The following is a 20,562-nucleotide window of genomic DNA, read 5'->3' on the forward strand; positions in this document are numbered from 1 at the left end:
CCCCACCGTCTCCATAGTTAGGGAACAGGGCCGGGAATGAGCTCTGAGCACTGCCCAGTGTGGCCCCCCAAAAATAAAAAAGAGAAAGAAAAGAAACTTCTGGCAAACTCTGACTTTGGTCAGGGAATTCAGCCTCTCTGGGCCCTTTCACCTTTTTATTTGGGGGTGGGTGGGGTGGGTGGAGGGGGTGTTGGGTCACAGGGTTTACACCAGGCGGTGCTGGGGGACCACACGGGACCCCGGAGAGCAAGGCAAGGGCCCTCCTCCCAGCTGTGCTATCGCTCGGCTGGCTCCCGGCTTTATGGTTTCCATTTCCTTGCTGTGGGATGTAGGACGTCAACTTGCCTCCTCTTGAAAATGGACCATTATTTTACAAGCTCCCGGGGATGCTTCCTACCGTAAGCAAGACACACAACGGGAAGCTGTAAAGGTCTGTGAACCCTCTACAAACAATCCTGGTTACGTCAGCGTGCCTTTATCAGCCTCTGCTGCCAGCCTGCACCGAGCTGGGGTCCCTCCGAGAGTTGCAACTGTTGGCGTTCTCCACCCAAGAAAAACCAACTCGGGCTCACGCGCTCAGGCAGATTCCAGCCGCGGGCCCACCCCCCGACCCGAGCGCGCCGCTGCAGGGCTGATGGGGGTGCATTAAAGATTCGGGAAAGTTCTGGAGTGCAGAGCGGGAACCCAAGTCGACCCCGGGCGGTGCACTGCGCGTCTCGGGGAGGGAGGGAGCCCGCGCGGACCCGGCGCAGATGCCCAGGGCGGCGCGGGCGGGCCCGGGCCTAGGCAGCATTCCCAAATTCCTGCGGGCGCGCGGGGCCCGGGATCCCGGGGCGGCTCCGGGGAGCGGGCGTGGCCGGAGGCGGGGCGGCGGCAGGAAGGGGCCGGAGCGGCGCCAGCGCGGCCTGGGCCCCGGGGAGCCCAGAGCGCCCGGGTGAAGCCCCGGGGACGGCAGCGCGGCCCCCGCGGGGGGCGAGGCGCGCGCGCGCAGGGCGCAGCGCGGGGCGCGGGAGCAGCGGCGCGCCCGCGGGGTGGCCCGAGGCGCGGGCGGGCGGGCGGGGGTCCCCGCGGGCAGGGGCGTGGCCTCGGCGGACCCCGCACCCATGGCCTCGCGGCTGCTGCACCGGCTGCGGCACGTCCTGGCCGGGGACGGCCCCGGGGAGGCGGCGGCGGCGGCGGCGGCGGCGGGGGCCCCCGAGGCCGAGCAGTTCCCCGAGAGCTCGGAGCTGGAGGACGACGATGCCGAGGGCCTGTCCTCCCGCCTCAGCGGCACCCTGAGCTTCACCAGCGCCGAGGACGAGGACGACGAGGACGACGGGGACGACGAGGAGGCCGGCCCCGAGCCGCTGGCCGCGGGGGACGGCGCGGCGGGAGAGGACGCAGGCGAGTGCGGGGCGGGGGGGAGGAGGGAGGACCCCCGCAGCGCACCCCGCTTCTCGGCCGGGTGACCTTGACCGAGTCCCCACGCCTCCCCGAGGGAGCCCGGGGTCAAGGCGGGGTTGGGGAGCCAGCCCCCCCCCCCACGTCCTGGGCGTTCGCGGGCCCTGAGCCCACGGGGTGGCCGCGGTGCCCAGGGGATGCTTGGGGGGGGGGGGTGGGCGCGTGTCTTTAGTGGCCGGCCGCGCTGCGTGTCCTGCCCCTCCGGCCCGCGGTGGCTCCGCCTGGCACCTGTTGGAGGGCGAGAGAGTGTGGCCAGCGCCCCCGGTGTGACCGCGCCTGTGTCCTGCAGACCACAACCCCCCGCCCGAGGGCCAGCGGGGCGGCCAGCTCCTGGCCCGCCAGTGGCAGGGCTTCTGGAAGAAGTCCCGGAACACCCTGGTGCCCCAACGGCTCCTCTTCGAGGTGACCAGTGCCACCGTGGTTAAGGACCCCCCCTCCAAGTACGTGGTGAGTGCAGAGCCAGGAGCGCGCGGGGTGGGCAGCCAAAGTTGGGGGAGAGAAAGTTGAGAAGTTGGGGGTGGGGTCTGGTGTGTCCTATGAGCGCCCCCCCCCAGCAGAGGGGGAGATGGAAGCCACAAAAGGAGCCGAACTTGAGCAAGTCTCTCCCCCCAACCCTCCCCACCCCCGCAAATGATTGGTTCTTTTTTTTTTTTTTTTCTGAGACTGAGTAGAGATGACAGTGGTGATGGGGCTCCATGGTAGGGCACATTGGTCCGGGCAGCCAGGATCCCCCCTCCAAATTGGTGGGGGCAGCCCCGACACCAAAAGATAAAAGTTTTCATTGACCCACTGCCTCTAATCCTGGTTTTGAGAGGGAGAGAACAAATTGCCCCTTCCCACCCCCATCCCAGCCTTTTGTAACCAGTTGGGGGGGGGGGAACACACACACGTATGTAATCTGGGTCAGACTTGAGACCTGGGTTGCATAGCTTAGTGATTTCACACACACACACACACACACACACGTATGTAATAATCTGGGTCAGACTTGAGACCTGGGTTGCATAGTTTAGTGATTTCTCTCTCTCTCTCTCTCTCTCTCTCTCTCTCTCTCTCTCTCTCTCTCTCTCTCTCTCTCTCTCACACACACACACACACACACACACACAGACTTGAGACCTGGGTTGCATAGCTTAGTGATTTCAAGAATGGATTTTAAAACCAGGCCAACTAACTAATCACCAGTTGTTTGGCCGGGGGGTGAGCTGTCACCTAAATGACCTGTTTCTCCACTGGGGGAGAGAATGCAGAGTGACCGGAATTGCCTGGGGTCTGCCTTCCCTGGGGTCTGCGGCATAGAAAGCCCTGGGCATGAAGAAGTGCTGGATAAAGTGATAGCTTTGTTGTGTTTCTTTAGTTTTGATTTTTGCAGTGCTCAGGAGTTACTCCTGGCTGTGCAGCTGCGGGTGGGTGGGACACGGAATGGAATGCCGGGTCAGCCTGATGCGAGGCAGGCGCCCTAACTGCCGAGCGCACGCTCTCTGGCTCCTGTTGTGTTTTGCTGGGAAACACCTGCCCCCTGGGGCCCGCACAGGTGAATCTCCTCTGCAGCTCCCCCCTACAGAGTATTCGCATCCCCAGGGTAGACTGAGGATTGGCGGGGTGGGTGGAGAGCAGCGGGGGTGGACCATGGGGGTCCCTGTCTGCCGCGCTGTGGCCTCTGCCCAGGAGAATGAGGTCAGCCTGCCTGAAGCCCAGCTTGACCCGGTCAGGCCCCGCCTCCCATTCCCTCCCCTCCTCCACTTCTGACTCAGCAGCCTGGAGCCTCCCACATGTGGCCTCTCCGCCTTCTCCGCGGGCCACGCCCAGGGGTGGACTGTGATCCCCACGCTCTCCGTGGCAGACGGCCTCAGCAGGGGGCTGGCACCGGAAGGATGCCCCAAGATCAGTTATCAACAGACAAGTTGGGGGGGCGGGAGGGGGCGAGACTCTGGGAACAGAATGACAAGACTAGGATGTGACCTCTTGGGGCCGTGGTGTTAGTACAGTGGGGAGGGCGTTTGCCTTGCACATGGCCGACCCGGGTTTGATCCCTGGCATCCCATAGGGTCTCCCGAGCCCAGCCAGGACTGATTCCTGAGTGCAGAGCCAGGAGTCACCCCTGAGCATCGCCGGTGTGACCCAAAACAACAAACACAGCAGGCTGACCACGTTTGCTGTGGCCTCGGGGACCGTTTACCCGCTTTGGCGAGTGGGAACCCTAAACTCCTGGTCAACTTCTCTTTTTGTTTTTCGTGGGTTTTTTTTTTTTTTTTTTTGCGGGGGGCGGTTGGGGCACAGCCAGCCTTGCTCAGGGCTTGCTCCTGACTGCATTCAGGAATTCTGGCAGTGTTTAGGGGACTATATAGGATGCCGGGCATCGAACCCGGGTCGGCCATGTGCAACGCAGGCACCTTAGCTAGTGTACTGTCTCCCTGGAAACCCCTCAGCCAAGAGTGGGGGTACCGTGGCTCGCCCCCCAGAGGATGGCACTGCAGATTGCCTTTGCCCTTTTCTAAGCTCCAAGAAAGGGGGTGGCTGTGCCCGGCTGTGGCGCCCCCGTGATGGGGAGCCCTTGAAGATTAAGGAGACAAGCTTGGGGGGCAGGGGAGGAGGGTAGGGGTCCTGGGAGAGAACATGAAGGACTGGAGTGTAGGCTGGTCTCCCAAGAGGCTGGGTTCCGTGTGGCCCAGAAACAAACAAGCAAAAACAAAGAAAGACGGACACTGGGGAGTCCCTCGCCCACTCCGAGCCTATGTCCTCAGCAGTCAGCGGTCGCCACCTTCTAGTGCTGCAGGGGTGAATGCCTGGCGGGGCCACCGCGCAGGGGCTGGGCTCAGCGGAACGGCCTGTCTCCGTGCCGAGGGGCAGAGGTGATGAGGAATAGAAAGTCCTGGGGAACTGGGCAGAGTTAGGGTTTGTTTGTGGTCTGCTCTGGGGCTACACCCAGCCGTGCTTCAGGGGGTCATTCTTCATTCTGTGCTCTGGAGTAACCCTGGCGACGCCTGAGGGATCATACGCAATGCTGGGACTTGAACCAGGCGTGGCCACGTGACAGCCTGTCCGTGCTCTGTCTCTCTCTGCCCAGTACTGAGGGAGGGGAATTTTGCCAGAATTTAAAATTTTTGTTTTGAGGCCACACCCTAGCTGTGCTCCGGGCTTGTTCCTGGATCTCTGCTTAGGGTCACGCCTGGGTGGTGTTCAGGGGGCCCGTTGCTGCATGCAAGACAAGTGCCCTTTTTTTGGGGGGATGGGGGTGCAGGGGTCACACCGGGCAATACTCAGGGGTTCGTGCTAGTTCTGCACTCAAGGATTACTCCGGGGATGTGGGGGCTCGAAGGCCACGTGCAGGGCAAACCCCCTGCCCGCTGTGCTATTGCTCTAGCCCGAGCCAAGTGCCTTAACTCTGTACTAATTCTCCATCCCCTGCCAAAAATTTTATTTACTTTTACTTTTTGTTCTTTGGGCCACACCTGGTCATGCTCAGGAATCTCTGGAGTGGGAGGTGGCTGGGGGCGGGTAGGGGGCAGTCAGGGGACAATACAGGCTGCTGGGGGTTGAACCCGGGTCAGACCCACCTTTCCCACTGTAATAGCTTTCTAGCTTCTCAAAACCAATTTTTTTTTACTGGGGATGGGGGGGCGGGGAACAGGGTTGGGCCACACACCTGCTCAGGGGTTACTCCTGGCTCATTGCTCAGGGATCATTCCTGGCAGTGCCTGGGGGACCATATACGGGAGGCTGGGGATCGAACCTGGGTCAGCCACGTGCAAGGCAAGCGCCCTGCACCTGTTGTACTGTCGCTCCGACCCAAAACTCAATTTTAAAAATTGGGGGCTAGAGAATTAGCTTGGTCGGGGGCCGCATGGCAAGGCCCCAGATTTGATTTCCCCCAGTACCACTGGGTGTAGCCCCAGGGGACTTGAGCACTGAACTATCCTGCATTGCCAGGAGTGGCCCCGGGATACCCTGAGCCACCTCCTGGGAGGCCCCCTACCCACCCACCCACCCCCTAAAAAAAGTGTGGTCTGCAGTCAGTGTTTTATAGGCGTACCATAGGCATCTGCATGCCATGGTCTATTCTGTATGAAACAAGTGTCTATATTGTCTTTTGTTGGGAGGCCACACCCAGCAGTGCTGGGGGACCCCGTGGTCCCAGGGACCCACTATGGCTCCCGCATTCGTAGCCCAATAAACTGTCTCACCTGGCCCCCAGTTATGACCCCACAGGGGTCACTCCTGGCTCTGCACTCAGGAATTACCCCTGGCGGTGCTCAAGGGATCATATGGGATGCTGGGAATTGAACCCGCGTTGGCCGAGTGCAAGGCAAACGCCCTCCCCGCTGTGCAATCGCTCCAGCCCCCTGGTTACGACTTTTAATCCTGGGGCTGGAGAGAGAGTGCAGGAGCACGGGAGGTAAGGCACTGACCTTGCAGCTTTGTCAGCCAGGCCCTGGTTTGGATCCCAGCACCACCTACGGTCCCTTGAGCACGGCCCCCTCCCGTCATTTCTGAACACAGAGCCTAGGACTAGCCCCTGAGCACTTCTGCGTGTGGCCCAAACGCCCTCCTCCAAAATATCTTTTATCCTGGGGTACAGAAACTGGCTCAGAGCGGGATGGAGCACACTTTGCGTGTGGGTGCCCCGGGTTTCAACCCCTGGCACCCCATGGTCTCTGGAGCACTGTGCTGGGCTCTGCCCCTGAACAGAGCTGGGTGTGACCCCTCCCCCCAAAGAAACAAACCCAAAAGCAAACAGTTTGTAACCGTTAACATTCATGTGCACTGTCAAGAGACGGAATCAGGTAGCTCCACGTCATCTGCCGGGGTGACTGGAATTCTGGGGTATTCACAGGACTAACACGACAGAAAGAAAAATCGAGGTTTGGAATTAGTTTAACGCTTTCACATCTAACGCATGCTCATCCCCCCCCCCTTTTTTCTCCTTAAGTCTGTTTGCTCAACATGAGTGCGGATTAGCCCATCTCTGGGTTCGCAGAGTGGGGGGGCGGCTTCGTGGCTGTTTTCCCAGAGCACCTTCCCGATTCTGGCCCATGGCTGCTGGACTAACATTTTTTTTATTTTTCCCTGTCAATAAACCTCTTGTTTTCTTACTGAAGTCTGAAAGATAACTAACCTTGCTGTGTGTGGAGAGCCTCACCTGCACTAGAGACTAACCGTAGCACCCCGGAAACCGAGACCTGGTTAACCCCTGCCTCCCCGCTGCGGCCCGGCCTGAAACTCACTTTCTGATCCCTGGAGGCTGGGAGAAGTGCTTTATGAAAAACCAAACTGAGAGCTTCTCAATTTGTGGTCAGAGACACGACTCGGAGCAAGTCGCACGTCGGGGGCGGGGGGAGGTGGCATTGGAAATACCCACCGACATCCAGGAATAGCGTCACCCCCTCCCACCCCAGAGCAGACGCTGACTGGGGGGCTTCACTCCACGGAGGGGCTGGCCTGGCTCGCCGTCACCGGTGGGGGGGGGGAAGGGCAGGAGCTGGTGCCCAAGGCTGGCGTCCTGTCCTGCGTCAGTGCAGCTTGATCCCGGCTGTGATGGGTCTGGGGGGGGAGGGGGATGGACGTGGACAGGGAGGTGTGCCCGTGTGTCCAGGGCAGAAGGAAGCTGGTCCCCGAGGTTGGCCCAAGAGGTCCAGAGGCCAGCCCCCAGATCGCCGGCCACCCCTGGGGGTCCCGCAGAGGGGCTGTACAGAGCGTGAAGGGGAAGGGGCCCCGCAGGCAGCAGCCCCAGGCACTGAAGCTCGTCTCTGTCTTTCTCTCCCCGTGCTGCCCTGGGCCTGGGCCATTTCAGACCAGCCTCAGGTAAGACGGGGCTGGCCGTCGCAGGGGTGAAGGGGAGAGGCCGGGGCGCGGGGGGGCAGGGGCGGGAGGAGGGGGCCGAGGACACCCCACGCACCCCCGGGGCCTGCGCTGACCCCCGCCCTCCCCGCAGCTCTACACCCTCGTCCTGACGGGCCCCGGCCCCCCGGCGCCCCGGCCCGCGCAGATCTCCCGCCGCTACTCGGACTTCGAGCGGCTGCACCGGGACCTGCAGCGTCAGTTCCGGGGCCCCATGGCCGCCCTGTCCTTCCCCCGGAAGCGCCTGCGCCGCAACTTCACCGCCGAGACCATCGCCCGCCGCAGCCGGGCCTTCGAGCAGTTCCTGGGCCACCTGCAGGCCGTGCCCGAGCTGCGCCACGCCCCGGCCCTGCACGACTTCTTCGTGCTGCCCGAGCTGCGGCGGGCGCAGGGCCTCACCTGCACCGGCCTCTACCGAGAGGCCCTGGCGCTCTGGGCCAACGCCTGGCAGCTGCAGGGCCAGCTGGGCACCTCCTCGGGCCCCGACCGGCCGCTGCTGACCCTGGCCGGGCTGGCCGTGTGCCACCAGGAGCTGGAGGACCCCGGGGAGGCCCGGGCGTGCTGCGAGAGGGCCTTGCAGCTGCTGGGGGCCGAGGGCCCCCCGCACCCCCTGCTGGCCCCCTTCCTGGAAGCGCACGTCCGACTCTCCTGGCACCTGGGCCTGGACAAGCGCGAGTCGGAGGCCCGGCTCCAGGCGCTGCAGGAGGCCGGCCTGACCTCCACGCCACCGCCCAGTCTCAAGGAACTGCTCATCAAGGAGGTACTGGACTAGCCGTGTGGCCCGCTGAGGGGGCGGAGAGGAGACGCGCAGCAGCAGCCCGGAGGCCGGAGGGGGTGCTGGGAACCCCCCACCCGGGAGCCCCGTGGAGATTCTGTAGCGGAATGAATGAAAAATCCGCTGCTTCTCGGTTGAGCCGAGGCCAGGACCGGGCGGGACAGTGCGGGAAGGGAGCTGGACTCAGGCCTGTCCAGGGCTGCCGGGCGGAAGGGCCAGGACCCCTGCCTCTGGAGTTCCCCCCACCCAGGTTGCCGGTGGGCGGGGGGCGCTGAGTTTGGCCCCAGGGGATTAAAGGCAGCGGCTCTAGTGGTCTCTGGCTCTTTATTGGAATGTGAGGGACAGAGGCGCGGCCCCGGAGTGGGCCTGAGGGAGGTTCCCCCGAGGCCCAGGCCACACGGGTCCCTCTGCTACAGCTTGCTCTCGGAGATCCTGGGCTCCACGCGGATCACACCCTCCTGGGCGCAGGATACGGCCAGGACGCCGTCCCGACGCCACAGCCGTCCCTGGACCAGCCCCCGGCAGCCACCTGTGAACAAGAAGGTTGAAAGGGGCCTTCTCAGCCCTTCTCCGGGTGCTTGCTGGCCAGGCCGAATCCCCAGCGCCCCCCCCAACCACACGCCGCCCAGGGTGCTGTGGTTGCAGGAGGCCCTTCCTGGCCAGCGATGGCAGATCACGGGGTCACTCCTTCCAGGGGATCCCCTCTGGGCAGAAACATTCCACATACGTCACGGGTTCCTCAAATGGCCGGGGGGAGTCTGAGCGCTGGGCCCCGCCCTGGCCACTGGGGCTGTGAAACCCACCAGTTCCCCCTTTATTTGTTTTTATTTATTTTTTGCTTTTTTGGTTCACACCCGGCTATGCTAGGGGTTACTCCTGGCTCAGCACTCAGGAATTACTCCTGGCGGTGCTTGGGGGACCCTATGGGATGCTGGGAATCGAACCCAGGTCGGCCACGTACAAGGCAAACGCCCTACCCGCTGTGCTATTACTCCAGCCCCCCAGTTCCGCCCTTAAATAAAAAATCAAGCAGGACCCCAGGTTGACCACACCTGGACGTGGCCTCCCCTGCGAGCTGCCCACCTGCAGCAGAGCAGGCCCTGAGCATCCTTGGATATGGCCCCAAACAAAACAAAAAACGTTTTTTGGGGATCTCCTGAAGTCGCCCAACACCCACAGTCCGTGTCTTTGGGGGGTGGAACTTGAGAATCTTGAAAAACTTCCCCCCAGTGGCCATCTGGCAGGCCACAGGGTTTGGGTAATACTCGATAAGGCAGCCCTGCTGCGTGCTGGAGTGAGAGCACAGAGGGGAGGGCCTTTACTTTGCACGCATCTGCCCTGGCTCGATCCCTGGCATCCCACGGTCCCCCGAGCACCACCAGGAGTAATTCCTGAGCATCACTGGGTCTGATAAAAAAAAAAAAATCCAAAAAAAAGAAAAGTCGCCCTGTTTGTGGAGACCAGTGTTCCTCCAAGTGGGAGATGCCACTTATCCTGGGGCCTCTGAAAAGGGGGACACAGTAAATCGCCTCAGGTGCAATCAGTACTTTCTGCCCACTTAAAAAGGTGGGCTTCTAGGGGTTACAGTGATAGCGCAGCAGGAAAGGTGCTGCCTTCTAGTTGGCCAAGCCTATTCAATCCCTCGAACCCTGTATGATTCCCTGAGCACTACAGCAGGTAGCGCGTTTGCCTTGCACGCTGCCGACTGGGTTCGATTCCCAGCATCCCATATGGTCCCCTGAGCACCGCCAGGAGTAATTCCTGAGTGCAGAGCCAGGAGTGACTCCTGAGCATCGCTGGGTGTGACCCAAAAAGCAAAAAAAAAAAAAAAAAAAGGTAGATTTTCAGGGGAGAGGGGCACCAATCCCTCCCTAAAACGTGGGCTGGGCCCCCCCATTTGGAAACCTCTGGTTTAGCTGGGGAGACGGGCTGGAGGAGAGCTGGACTTCCCCAAGACCCAGACTCTGAATCAGTGCTTCAGGGGGGTCGGAGACGTCATTCACAAGCAGAGCCTAGGGGGCTGGAGCGATAGCACAGCGGGGAGGGTGTTTGCCTTGCGCGAGGCCGACCCGGGTTCGAATCCCAGCATCCCATAGGGTCCCCCGAGCACCACCAGGGGTGATTCCTGAGTGCAGAGCCAGGAGTAACCCCTGTGCATCGTCGGGTGTGACCCCAAAAAGGAAAAAAACAAAACCCCACAAGCAGAGCCTAGTGGCCCAGAATCCAGCCTTGGAGCGACAGCTCTCAGCAGTGCTCGGGGCGGCTCCGCGTCTCACCCCCAGCACAAGCCACTGCGGACTGTGCAGCCACTGAAGTGTGACGCCCGCCCCGCAGCCGACAGCCACAGCCCGATGCATGGACGCCCAGGTGGGGGAGGACAACGGGATGAGTGAGTGAGCGGGGTGCCAGAGAGGGAGTGGCAGCAGGGAGGACACTTGCCTTGCATGCCACCAACCCAGGTGCGACCCCTGGCACCCCACAAGGCCCTCAGAGCCCCCCCCAGGAGTGATCCCTGAGCACTGCTCGGTGCCACCCACAGAAATGCGCGGGGAGCAGGTCTCTTGTCCTCGAGCTCTGTTCTGTCACCGAAGACACAAGGATGGAGGGCAGCCGGGAGTGTGGTGCCCCTCGGGAAGAGAGGGTGGGTGGCATCACCCAAGAAAGCAAGCCCCCCCTCCCATGCCCGGGACCACCTACACCCACCAGCCCCACCCCAATGCCCAGGGTGCCCACACTCACCAGCCCCCCCCCAGCCCAGTGCCCGGGACCACCCACACCCACCAGCCCCCCCCCCAGCCCGGTGCCCGGGGTGCCCACACTCACCAGTCCAGGGGCTCTCGCACTCGTACAGCATCCAGTGGTCGGCCCGGAAGGGGGCGTGGAACCACATGGAGTGGTCCAGGGAGGCCATGAAGTGCACGTTGTAGTGGGCATCGTGGGGCAGCAGCGCGGTGCCCAGGAAGGCGTAGTCGGAGATGTAGGCGGCCACGCAGCAGTGCATCTTGATGTCCCCGTCCCCTGCCGCGGGGCCCAGACCCGTCAGCTCCGGGTGCCTGCTCGAGGCGCGGGACCCGCGGGGGAGAGGGGCCGGGGGCACAGATGTGCCGGGCAGGACCAGTCACTGCCCCTGCGGAGAGCACTGGGCCCCAGCTGCGTGCCCGAGCCTTCCCTCTCAGTGGCTGCCCCTCGGGGTCCAGGGAAGGGAAGGGTTCCGGGGGGGCTTTGCCTCTCCGCTTGCAGGACGGGCGTCTCCCCAGTGAGAAGCCGAACCAACTCGGAACCTCTGAGAAAGAGGGTCCCGGCCCCGGGTTCAAGGCCAGCACTGCGGAGAGTGACCCCCCGACCCCACCCCACCGCCAAGTACCCCGAGACCAAAAGGGAAGCATGCGACAGGTGCCGAGAGGCGGGAAGTGACTCCGAACGGCTGGAGAGCCAGGCCCCCGGGAAGTCGCCTTTCAGCCCTGGGCGTCCTCTTACCGATGTGGCCCTGGGCACGCACCCAGAACATCTGTTTGGGCGCCAGGTCCTGCAGCTGTCTCAGCGCGGGGGGGCTGACCACCCGGATCTCAATGGGCACCTCCTGAGCTGCCATTCGGTTCAAGCCCACGCGGTACTTCTCTTGGTTAGGGTCCCTGAAAGTCAAGGCGGGGGGGAAACGGAGGTCTCAGTTCCTGCCCCCGACAGATGCTCCTCTCTGGAGAGAGCCAGGGTCTCGGGAAATGTCTTCTTGTTCAACGGTCTCTGTGGGCTTCTGGGTTTGGGTTGTTTCTGGTTTTTATTTATTTTTATTTTCTTTGGTCTTGGGGACACGCCCGGTGGTGCTCAGGGCGGGCTCCTCAGGTCAGCCACACGGAAGGCAAACTCCCCCCTGGCTCAGTGTGAGGGCTGCCATTATTCACGGACTCGGGTCCCAGAAAGAGGAGCCTGGGAGGTGGCTGGAGTGGGAGCGAGGGGAAGAGCACTTGCTTTGCATGTGTGAGACCCCAGGTTCGAGCCCTGGTGCCCCTCCCTCCCACCCCGCAAAAAAAATCACTTCCAGGGCTGGAGTGATAGCATAGCGGGTAGGGCGTTTGCCTTGTATGCGGCTGACCCGGGTTCAAATCCCAGCATCCCATATGGTCCCCTGAGCACCGCCAGGAGTAATTCCTGAGTCAGAGCCAGGAGTAACCCCTGTGTATCGCCGGGTATGACCCAAAAAGCAAAAAAAAAAAAAAAATCACTTCCAAGTTAAATTAGGATGTACTGTACAGTCTCCGAATTCTTGCTTTGCCACTAAGGTGCCAGACAGCCTGGCTCAAGTTAGCGATCGCTCTCCGCCTCTTCCCCACCCACAGTAGGTGGCTAGTGAGGAACCCAGCTCACAGCGAATGCTGGAGAAGACCAGGGGACGAGGCAGCAGGGACGAATGACGTCAGCACGCTGCCCTCCTATGACTGTCCTACAGGGGGCGCCTGGCACGCAGCCCTGGGTCTGAGCAATGATCAGCTCAGGGTGTCAAGCAGCAGGCTTAGGAAGTAGAGGAAGCAGAACCGGGACCCAGGGGCTGGCTGGCACCCACCCGTGCTCTACACCGCACACTTTCTACCCCCACGTGCCCGGCTGTGCCAAGGATGGAGCCCAAGGCCTCACAATAGGAGAGACACAGGCTGTGCGCTGAGCTACACCCCGGGCCACACTTGGCTGCCCTGGACCAGAAATCAGCTGCAGCTTGGGCTTCCGCCTTTGCCCTGAGCAGCGGGGAACACCCTGTCCCCAGGGGAGGCGCCTGTTCCTGGGGTCACCGCAGCTCCGCGTGCAACAGCCACTTTTTCCGCGATGCCCCTCCTGACATCTGCGTTTGCACAGCCCTGTCCTCGTGGGGCAGGGTTCCACTGAGCCACCTTGGTTTTTTTTTTTTTTTTGGTCACACCTGGTAATGCACAGGGGTTACTCCTGGCTCTGCACTCAGGAATTACCCCTGGCTGTGCTCAAGGGACCCTATAGGATGCTGGGAATCGAACCCGGGTCAGCCGCATGCAAGGCAAACGCCCTCCCCGCTGTGCTATTGCTCCAGCCCCACCACTGAGCCACCTTGGATGATGGAATATTCTAGAGCTGCGCTGTCCACTGTGGCAGCCACGGGCCACAGGTGTTAACGAGTCTGAGACGTGAGCAGGGGACGGAGGGCTGAGTTGCTGACTCCGCAGGACGTGACTCGATACAGTCCGCAGGCCAGTGGCTGGGCTGTGCGCCAGCACGGGCTGGTGCCAACAGTCTGTTCCCTCCAGGTGAGCAAACAGCCCTGCACTCAGCTCGCACCGGGAGGGTACCGGTCCCTCTGTCGGCGGCAGCATCAATGCCTTGCCTGGCTCTCCTTCAGCGCCTCCCTCTCCGCTCACTCAGTCCTCACGCGGCCACCTTTGATGGGGTTCCCAACTGGCACCAGCTTATCGCCGAGGGCACAGGCTCGGTACAACAACTGGTCCAAAGGCACCCAGCGGGTAGCACAAGGCTAGATTTGAGGGGCTAGAGCGATTAGCACAGCAGGCAGGGCCCTTGCCAGTCCGGAGGCCCTGGAGCAGACAAGGCTTCTTACCCTTGTCCGAGCAGCAGGGGGCGGGGGAAGCAGGTTCTGTCACCTTGCAGCGGGAGAGTGCCAGCAGGAGCACGGCCTCCGCAAACTGGGGACCAGCCTGCTGTTCCTTGCCCAGCTTTTTAGCTGAGATGCAAGTCAGAAAGTAACTGATGAGGGGGCAGGAGCCATAGCACAGCGGGCAGGGCATTTGCCTTGCACGCGGTCGACCCGGGTTCAATTCCCAGCATCCCATATGCTTCCCCAAGCACCACAGGAGTAATTTCTAAGTGCATGAGCCAGGAGTAAACCCTGTGCATGACCCAAAAACCAAAAAAAAAAAAGAAAGTAACTGATAAAACTGATAAGGGGATGTTTCCCCCAGCAAAGGCACAGCCCCTCCCCCCTGCTGCGAGCATTCACTTCTAGACTACTGGATCAGGGGTCCTGAGGGAGGAGGACCACTCAGGGGCCAGGCAGAGGAGCATCGAATGAAGGACCAGCCACACTGTGCGAGGATTCCAGATCTGGCCGAGTCCCAATCCTGAATGGGGGGTGAGAGGCTCTGCAGGCTGTGCTCGGGGCACCTCCTGGCTCAGGGGCTGTTCCCATAGGGCTCTGGGGGACCATGCAGTGCCCGGGAGGTGAGCCCAGGCCTCCCTCCTGGGCAGCCTGAGCTCAGCCCTCGGAGTTATCTTCCCCGGCACACGTCCTGCCTTTCTGCATCAGGACCAAGACGAGACACACGTACACGGGCTCATGCCAAGCACCACCAGGAGTGACTCCTGAGTACAGAGCGAGGGGTAGGCCCTGAGCACGGCTAGGTATAATCAAAAAGTTAAAAAAAAAATGAAGAAGCTAGGCTAGGGGCTGGAGCAATAGCACAGTGGGCAGGGCGTTTGCCTTGCACACGGCCACCTGTGTTCGATTCCCAGCATCCCATAGGGTCCCCCAAGCACGGCCAGGAGTAATTCCTGAGTGCAGAGCCAGGAGTAACCCCTGTGCATCGCCAGGTGTGACCCAAAAAGAAAAAAAAAGTAGCTAGACTATAGAGGTGTAGGAGCCTGGCACCCCGTATGGTCCCCCAAGCACTACCAGAAGAAGTAGCCCCTAAGCACACAGATCCAAGAGTAAGCCCTGAGTAAAACCAGGTGTGACCCCCCCCCCCAAAAAAAAAAGCAAACGAAAAAGCTGGGCTAGATACAATACACTCTTTTACCTCCTCCTTTTTTTTTTTTTTTCTGGACGTCCCCGGCAATGCTCAGGGCTTACTCCTGGCTCTGCACTCAGGAATCACCCCTGGCAGTGCTCAGGGGACCATACGGGATGCTGGGGACGGAACTCTGGTCTGCTGCATGCAAGGCAGCTGCCCTCCCCGCCGAACTGCTGCTGGGTTCTAACACATCATCCTCATTTACGGATTGTTATGGGGGGGGTCACACCCAGGGGTGCTCAGGGGAACACAAACAGCGGAACCCAGAGTTCCCAGCTGCAGAACTGTCCTCCAGCCTGTGGAACCGCCCCCCGGGCCCCGGCCTGTTGTTTTCCCACGTCCATCCAAGCCCACTCCTGGACGCGCGGCCCCCTCCCGGGCGACAGCGCGGCTCACCTGAGATACCGGTCCATCAGGACCTTCTGGTCAAGCAGCTCCTCCGGCGGGGGCACGGCGGGCATGGAGAACTGGTGCTGCATGGGGCTGGGCTGGGCCAGCTGGAAGGACGCCTGGCAGATGAAGATGGGCTTGCCGTGCTGCACGGCCTTCACGGCGCGCACCGAGAAGCTCGTCCCGGTGCGCGTGCGCTCCACCTGGTACAGCACGGGCACCTTCGGGTCGCCTGCGGTGGACACGAGGGGCACGGTGGGCTCGGGCGGCCCGGCCACGCCCTCGGCGACTGGCTCTGCCCTTCCTGCTCGAGCTTTCCTCCCAGCTGAAGCCTGTGAAGAGCCGGGGGGCTGCGGGTAGGGGGCGCAGAGCGGAAGGGGCCCACGTTGCGGGGGTTGGGGGGTGGGGGGGTCTCCAGCAAGGCCACGCCCCCTCCCCCAGGGACCACCCTCGGCAGGTTCTCTGCATGCAGTCCCGGCTTGGCCACGACCTGCCCTGCCCGCGACCTTGGGAGAGCCATGTCCCCTCTGTGCCGTTTTCCCACCATTCACACCCTCAGAACTCTTTGGGCTTTTGATTTTTTTTTTATTTTTATTTTTTGCTTTTTGCGTCGCGCCCAGCGATGCTCAGGGTTTACTCCTGGCTCTGCACTCAGGAATTACTCCTGGTGGTGCACAGGGGACCCTATGGGTGATGCTGGGGATCGAACCCAGGTCAACTGCGTGCAAGGCAAACGCCCTCCCCGCTGTGCTATGAGGGCTGTGCTATCGCTCCAGCCCCTCCTTTGGGCTTTTTGTTGGTTGATTTCCATTTGTTTTTTGTTTTTTGTCCCCTGGTGGAGCTCAGGGGACCCTAAGGGATGTCAGGGATCAAGCCCCGATTATGTGCAAGGCAAGCCCGGTGTCTGTAAAAAACTAAAAAACGCCGAGGGGCGAGTGCACTCGCGGGCTCTCCGGGCGGCTCTGTCTCACCACCCGCGTTCGGTGCTCTGGAACCGCAGTGTGTGGACTGGATCGGGACGGCCGGTGGTCAAAGACAGGCGAAGGAAGAACGAGGACCAAGCTGGTTGCTGATTAGTTACCGTTTATTCAATCTTCAAACTTTCTCATCTCCCGCACTCCCAGCTCCGGCCTCTCTCTGGATCTACTGCTCAACTGCTGCCTCTCTCTGGCTTCTCTCTCTCCCCCTACTTGTCTCTCTCTCACCTTGCCCTCTAGGCTACAACCAGCCAGGTAGCCAAATCAACATAAGAAAGCCCTTCCTGAGGGCAGGGCACTCCAAAGCCCTTCCTCACTCTTAAGGTTTTTTTCTTTTCCTTAGTCCAGGAACTTATTAACATCTTAATACTAGTTATTTTTGTATGGACATAGCAAGGGATACATTGAGGCTTGCAAGGCAGCTCTCCTGGCAACATCTTGCCACAGGCTCAGACCACAGCACTCAGGCCAGATTAATCACTCCTCACCCTAGCAGGGTCCAAATCTAGTATCACTGTTTGGATCATGACAGCATTTGTCCATGATCAAGCTCTTAACTTATAGTTAAGCATTAGGCACTTTGGCCAGGCCCATCTCGATGCCAGGGTAGCACACAACTCACCGCTTGCCCTGGGTCGTGCTTTGGGGGTGCTAAGGAAGTAAGGGCAGCTGAGGCTTAGATCAAGAGAACAGATGCCCTGGAGGAAAATATCATGTAGAGTCGAATGACTCCCAGGTTACAAAAGCATAACATTTGCTAAGTCTTCCTGTGTCCATACAAAAAGGACTTGCTCTGAATAAACTATGCAAAGGACTCAAGGAGAAGAGAAAAACATTATTTACAAGTCAACAAAACACTAAGAAAGAAGCTACAAATAAACAAAGAGGAATAGGAGCACTGTAATGGGAGTAACCCAATAAACCTAAACTACGTGAGGCTATGTTATCCTACAGGTGTCCATTGTTCTAGTGCTCTGACCCCAAAGATACTTGTTTGGGGACCACATCTGGCGGCTCAGGGTCAAGTTTGCATGTATGTGAAGCACCAGGTGCTTTCTGTTTGTTTGTTTGTTTGTTTGCTTTTGCATGGTTTCGCTTTCCTGGCTGTGCACTCAGGAATCATTCCTGGAGGGCTGGGAGGTGTTTGAAGAGGGGGGGGGACTATAGGGCATGCCAGCAGTCAAACCCAGGTCAGCCCACCTCAGCTGCATGCAAGGCAAGCGTACCACCTGCTCCCCAGCCCCAGAGCAAGGCAGTTTTTAGGGAACCAAACTTACTTTAAAAGATCTGAGGGGCGGGGCTGGGGTGATAGCACAGCGGGTAGGGAGTTTGCCTTGCACCCGGCCGACCCAGGTTCGATTCCCAGCATCCCATAGGGTCCCCCGAGCACCGCCAGGAGTAATTCCTGAATTCAGAGCCAGGAGTAAGCCCTGTGCATCACCAGGTGTGACCCAAAAAGAAAACAAAAAAAAAAGACGTGAGGGGAGAGAGAGAACCTGTTCAAGAGAGAACATGGGCTTCTGTGGAGAGGAGAGAGCAGAGATACATAGAGACAAGCCAGGTACAGTTCCCGGGAGAACAGGGGCTTGAGGAGGGAGCCCAGCTCGGCTCTGCCACACCAGGGCTGGACAGCAGTCAAGACAGGCTTGCCAAGGGCCCTAGGGGCGATAGCACAGTGGGGAGGGCGTTTGCCTTGCACGCAGCCAACCCGGGTTCAATTCCCAGCATCCCATGTGGTCCCTCTGAGCACTGCCAAGAGTAATTCCTGAGTGCATCGCCAGGTGTGACCCAAAAAGCAAAGAAAAAAAAAAAAGGCCCTAGGGGAGCATGAGCTCTGCTAGAGGAGGGTTTGCTCCCCTCCCCACCCGCTTCCAGGCGAACCCCCCCTCCCTCCCCACTAAACACACAGGCAGGAACAACCCCCAGGACAGGGGCTCCAAAGCATAACACAGAACTATTAACAGAATGACTTTCTTCTGTCCTGCCCTGGGGGAAGGAGCAGTGGTGACCTCCCGGGCCACCTGCCTGAAGGTCACAGCCCGAGTTGGCAGGAAAGCTGAGCTCTCTGGATCTGGGGCTTGGTGGCCTCTCCTGCAGGCGACCCCCAGCAGAGCCCCCAGCACTGTAGCAGGCCCCAGAGACAATGAAACTGCTTCCCCAGTGCAATTCAGTAACAGAGTTCAGAACTAACCAGCAGGAGGGGTCTCCCCTCCCCGGGGCCTTGGTCCCCCCTCCCCTTCCACTTCCTCCCCCATCCTTTCACCTCCCAGAGCCCGGGGGCATGGGAGCCGTCTGGTCCGCAGCTGGGTCGCCACCCCCACCCCCTACAGCGCAGGGGGTGGTTTACCTGCCCTGACGAAGTAGCAGTGCAAGGAATGCACGTGGAGGTCGTCAGTCACAGACTTGGCAGCCGCCACCAGGGCCTGGCCCACGATCTGCCCCCCAAACAGCCGCTGCGAGGTGGGGACCCAGTGATGCGTGCCTCTGCAGGAAGAACAGGAAAGCAGAAAACGGGCTCGGACTGGGACCTTGGTGGTCTCTGAGCCGCCCCTCCAGGGCTCCAGGCATCACTGCGGGGCTTGGAGGGCAGAGGGGGGCTGGATTCTCCAGCAAACAGCCTTCGCAACCATCCTGCCCTTCTCCGGGCTTTGGTTTCCTGATGATGCATCCTCGGTCTTATTCTAAGCTCCAGAGCCGGGAGTGAAGCCACCGGGCAGCAGGGAGGGCACCTGCCCTGCACCTCAGGGGTGAGTCCTGAGTACAGCCAGGCATGGCCCCCCCCAAGCAAAATTCAATCAATAAAGAGAATTGGGGTCAGAGAGGGAAAGTGACTGCAGCAAGGTCACACAGCTGAAACACTAGCAATGTGGGTGACCCACCCACCCCACATCTAGTGTTTCTCCCACTGCCCAGAAGGTCAGAGGGGACCACAGTGAGCCCAGCGCTGGGCAGTGAGGCCTACCGCTTACCCACAACTGCTTTGCAGGCTCTAAATCTATACCAAATAGAATGTATCACAAACAGCCCATAATTCCTGATTCCTGAAAGAGAGGGTGTGTGTGTGTGTGTGTGTGTGTGTGTGTGTGTGTGTGTGTGTAGGGGGTACAGTTAATACCTAAGAGAGCTTCCAAAGAGGTGTGTGTGAGTGTGTGTGTGTGTGTGTGTGTGTGTGTATGGGGTACAGTTAATATCTAACTAAGAGAGCTTCCAAAGAGGTGTGTGTGAGTGTGTGTGTGTGTGTGTGTGTGTGTGTGTGTAGGGGGTACAGTTAATATCTAAGAGAGCTTCCAAAGAGGTGTGTGTGAGTGTGTGTGTGTGTGTGTGTGTAGGGGGTACAGTTAATACCTAAGAGGGCTTCCAATGAGGCAGTTTGATCTTGTCATCCGACAGGAGCTGGGGCGACAGGGCAGCAGGGTTGCCTTGCACCCGGCCCACCCAGATTCCATGCCTGGCATTCCACATGGTCCGCTGAGTACCCTCAGGAGTGATCCCGGGCGCGCAGAGCCAGGAGTTACCCCTGAGCTGGGACTGCCGCCCCCCTCCCAACACACATCCCAGACCAAACCAACAAACAAGACGAGGAAGTGCTCAGTTGCAGGCAAGCATTCAAGGAGCAGGACAGGATGGAAAGCGCCCGACAAGACGCCCCGACGAGGGGCGATGGAGCTGAGTGGGGGTGCAGCGGGTCAACTCCCAACCCACTCGGCTCCGCGCCCGCAGAGACAGCCACCCTCTGAGGCTCAACTCAGCATTCGATTTGCCCAGGGGTGACGGGGCGCAGACCCCACCGGAGCATCGGGCCACAAGGGCAAGGTCCCTCGCCAACACGGCCAAGCCTGCAACCCGCACTGATGCAGCCCGTGCTCGCCCCTGAGCTGATGGCAGCAGGCGACAGCGGATCCCGGGTCCCTTTGGGGGGATGTGGTCCCTCTTGGGGGCGGGGGGACTGCAGATCCCTACAGGGGGGTCTGCACATTGCACAGCCGGCTACCTGAAAAGATCCTCGTCCAGCGTCTCAAGGTTAAGCACACTAGTGACCAGGACGCTGCGGAGGTCCCCCTGGGCGTCGCCATCGCCCTGCTTGTCCTCCAGGACCTGCGGGGATGACATGTCGCTCGCTCACTCCCGGCCCGGGACCCCGCGCTCACACGCACAGAGAACTACTCAGAACGCGGCTTCCGGCAGCTTGCCGGGAAACCGGAAGTTCCCGGCCCCGGAGCGCGGAGCGCAGGCTCTGATTGGCCAGTGCCTCTGTCAGCCCTCGGGGGTGTCGCGATCCTGCTCCCGCGGTTGGAGGACAGGAATGCCCATCTGAGCCCCGCGGGTGTGATTGGCTGTAGCCGGCAGGGGGCGGCGCCCCACGGTGGAATTAATTAAG

The 20,562-nt window shown here is 60.6% G+C and overlaps 2 protein-coding genes across 2 annotated transcripts; one reads left to right on the top strand and one right to left on the bottom strand.

Annotated features, from left to right (window-relative positions):
* The first annotated feature begins 1,007 nt into the window (after positions 1 to 1,007).
* SNX21 (sorting nexin family member 21) lies at positions 1,008 to 8,367 on the top strand. Its single transcript, XM_004618771.2, has 3 exons — positions 1,008 to 1,383; positions 1,730 to 1,887; positions 7,373 to 8,367. Exons 1-3 carry the CDS (start codon positions 1,104 to 1,106, stop codon positions 8,048 to 8,050), a joined length of 1,116 nt encoding a protein of 371 aa, XP_004618828.2. The 5' UTR covers positions 1,008 to 1,103; the 3' UTR covers positions 8,051 to 8,367.
* Positions 8,364 to 20,361, bottom strand: ACOT8 (acyl-CoA thioesterase 8). The gene is made up of 6 exons (XM_004618746.2): positions 20,176 to 20,361; positions 18,532 to 18,668; positions 15,214 to 15,439; positions 11,531 to 11,685; positions 10,877 to 11,071; positions 8,364 to 8,582 (listed from the first exon to the last, which is right to left on the bottom strand). Exons 1-6 carry the CDS (start codon positions 20,292 to 20,294, stop codon positions 8,464 to 8,466), a joined length of 951 nt encoding a protein of 316 aa, XP_004618803.1. The 5' UTR covers positions 20,295 to 20,361; the 3' UTR covers positions 8,364 to 8,463.
* Between the last annotated feature and the right edge of the window lie 201 nt (positions 20,362 to 20,562).

This window comes from Sorex araneus, chromosome 5, assembly GCF_027595985.1.
Source record: "Sorex araneus isolate mSorAra2 chromosome 5, mSorAra2.pri, whole genome shotgun sequence".
NCBI classification, from domain to species: Eukaryota; Metazoa; Chordata; class Mammalia; order Eulipotyphla; family Soricidae; genus Sorex; species Sorex araneus.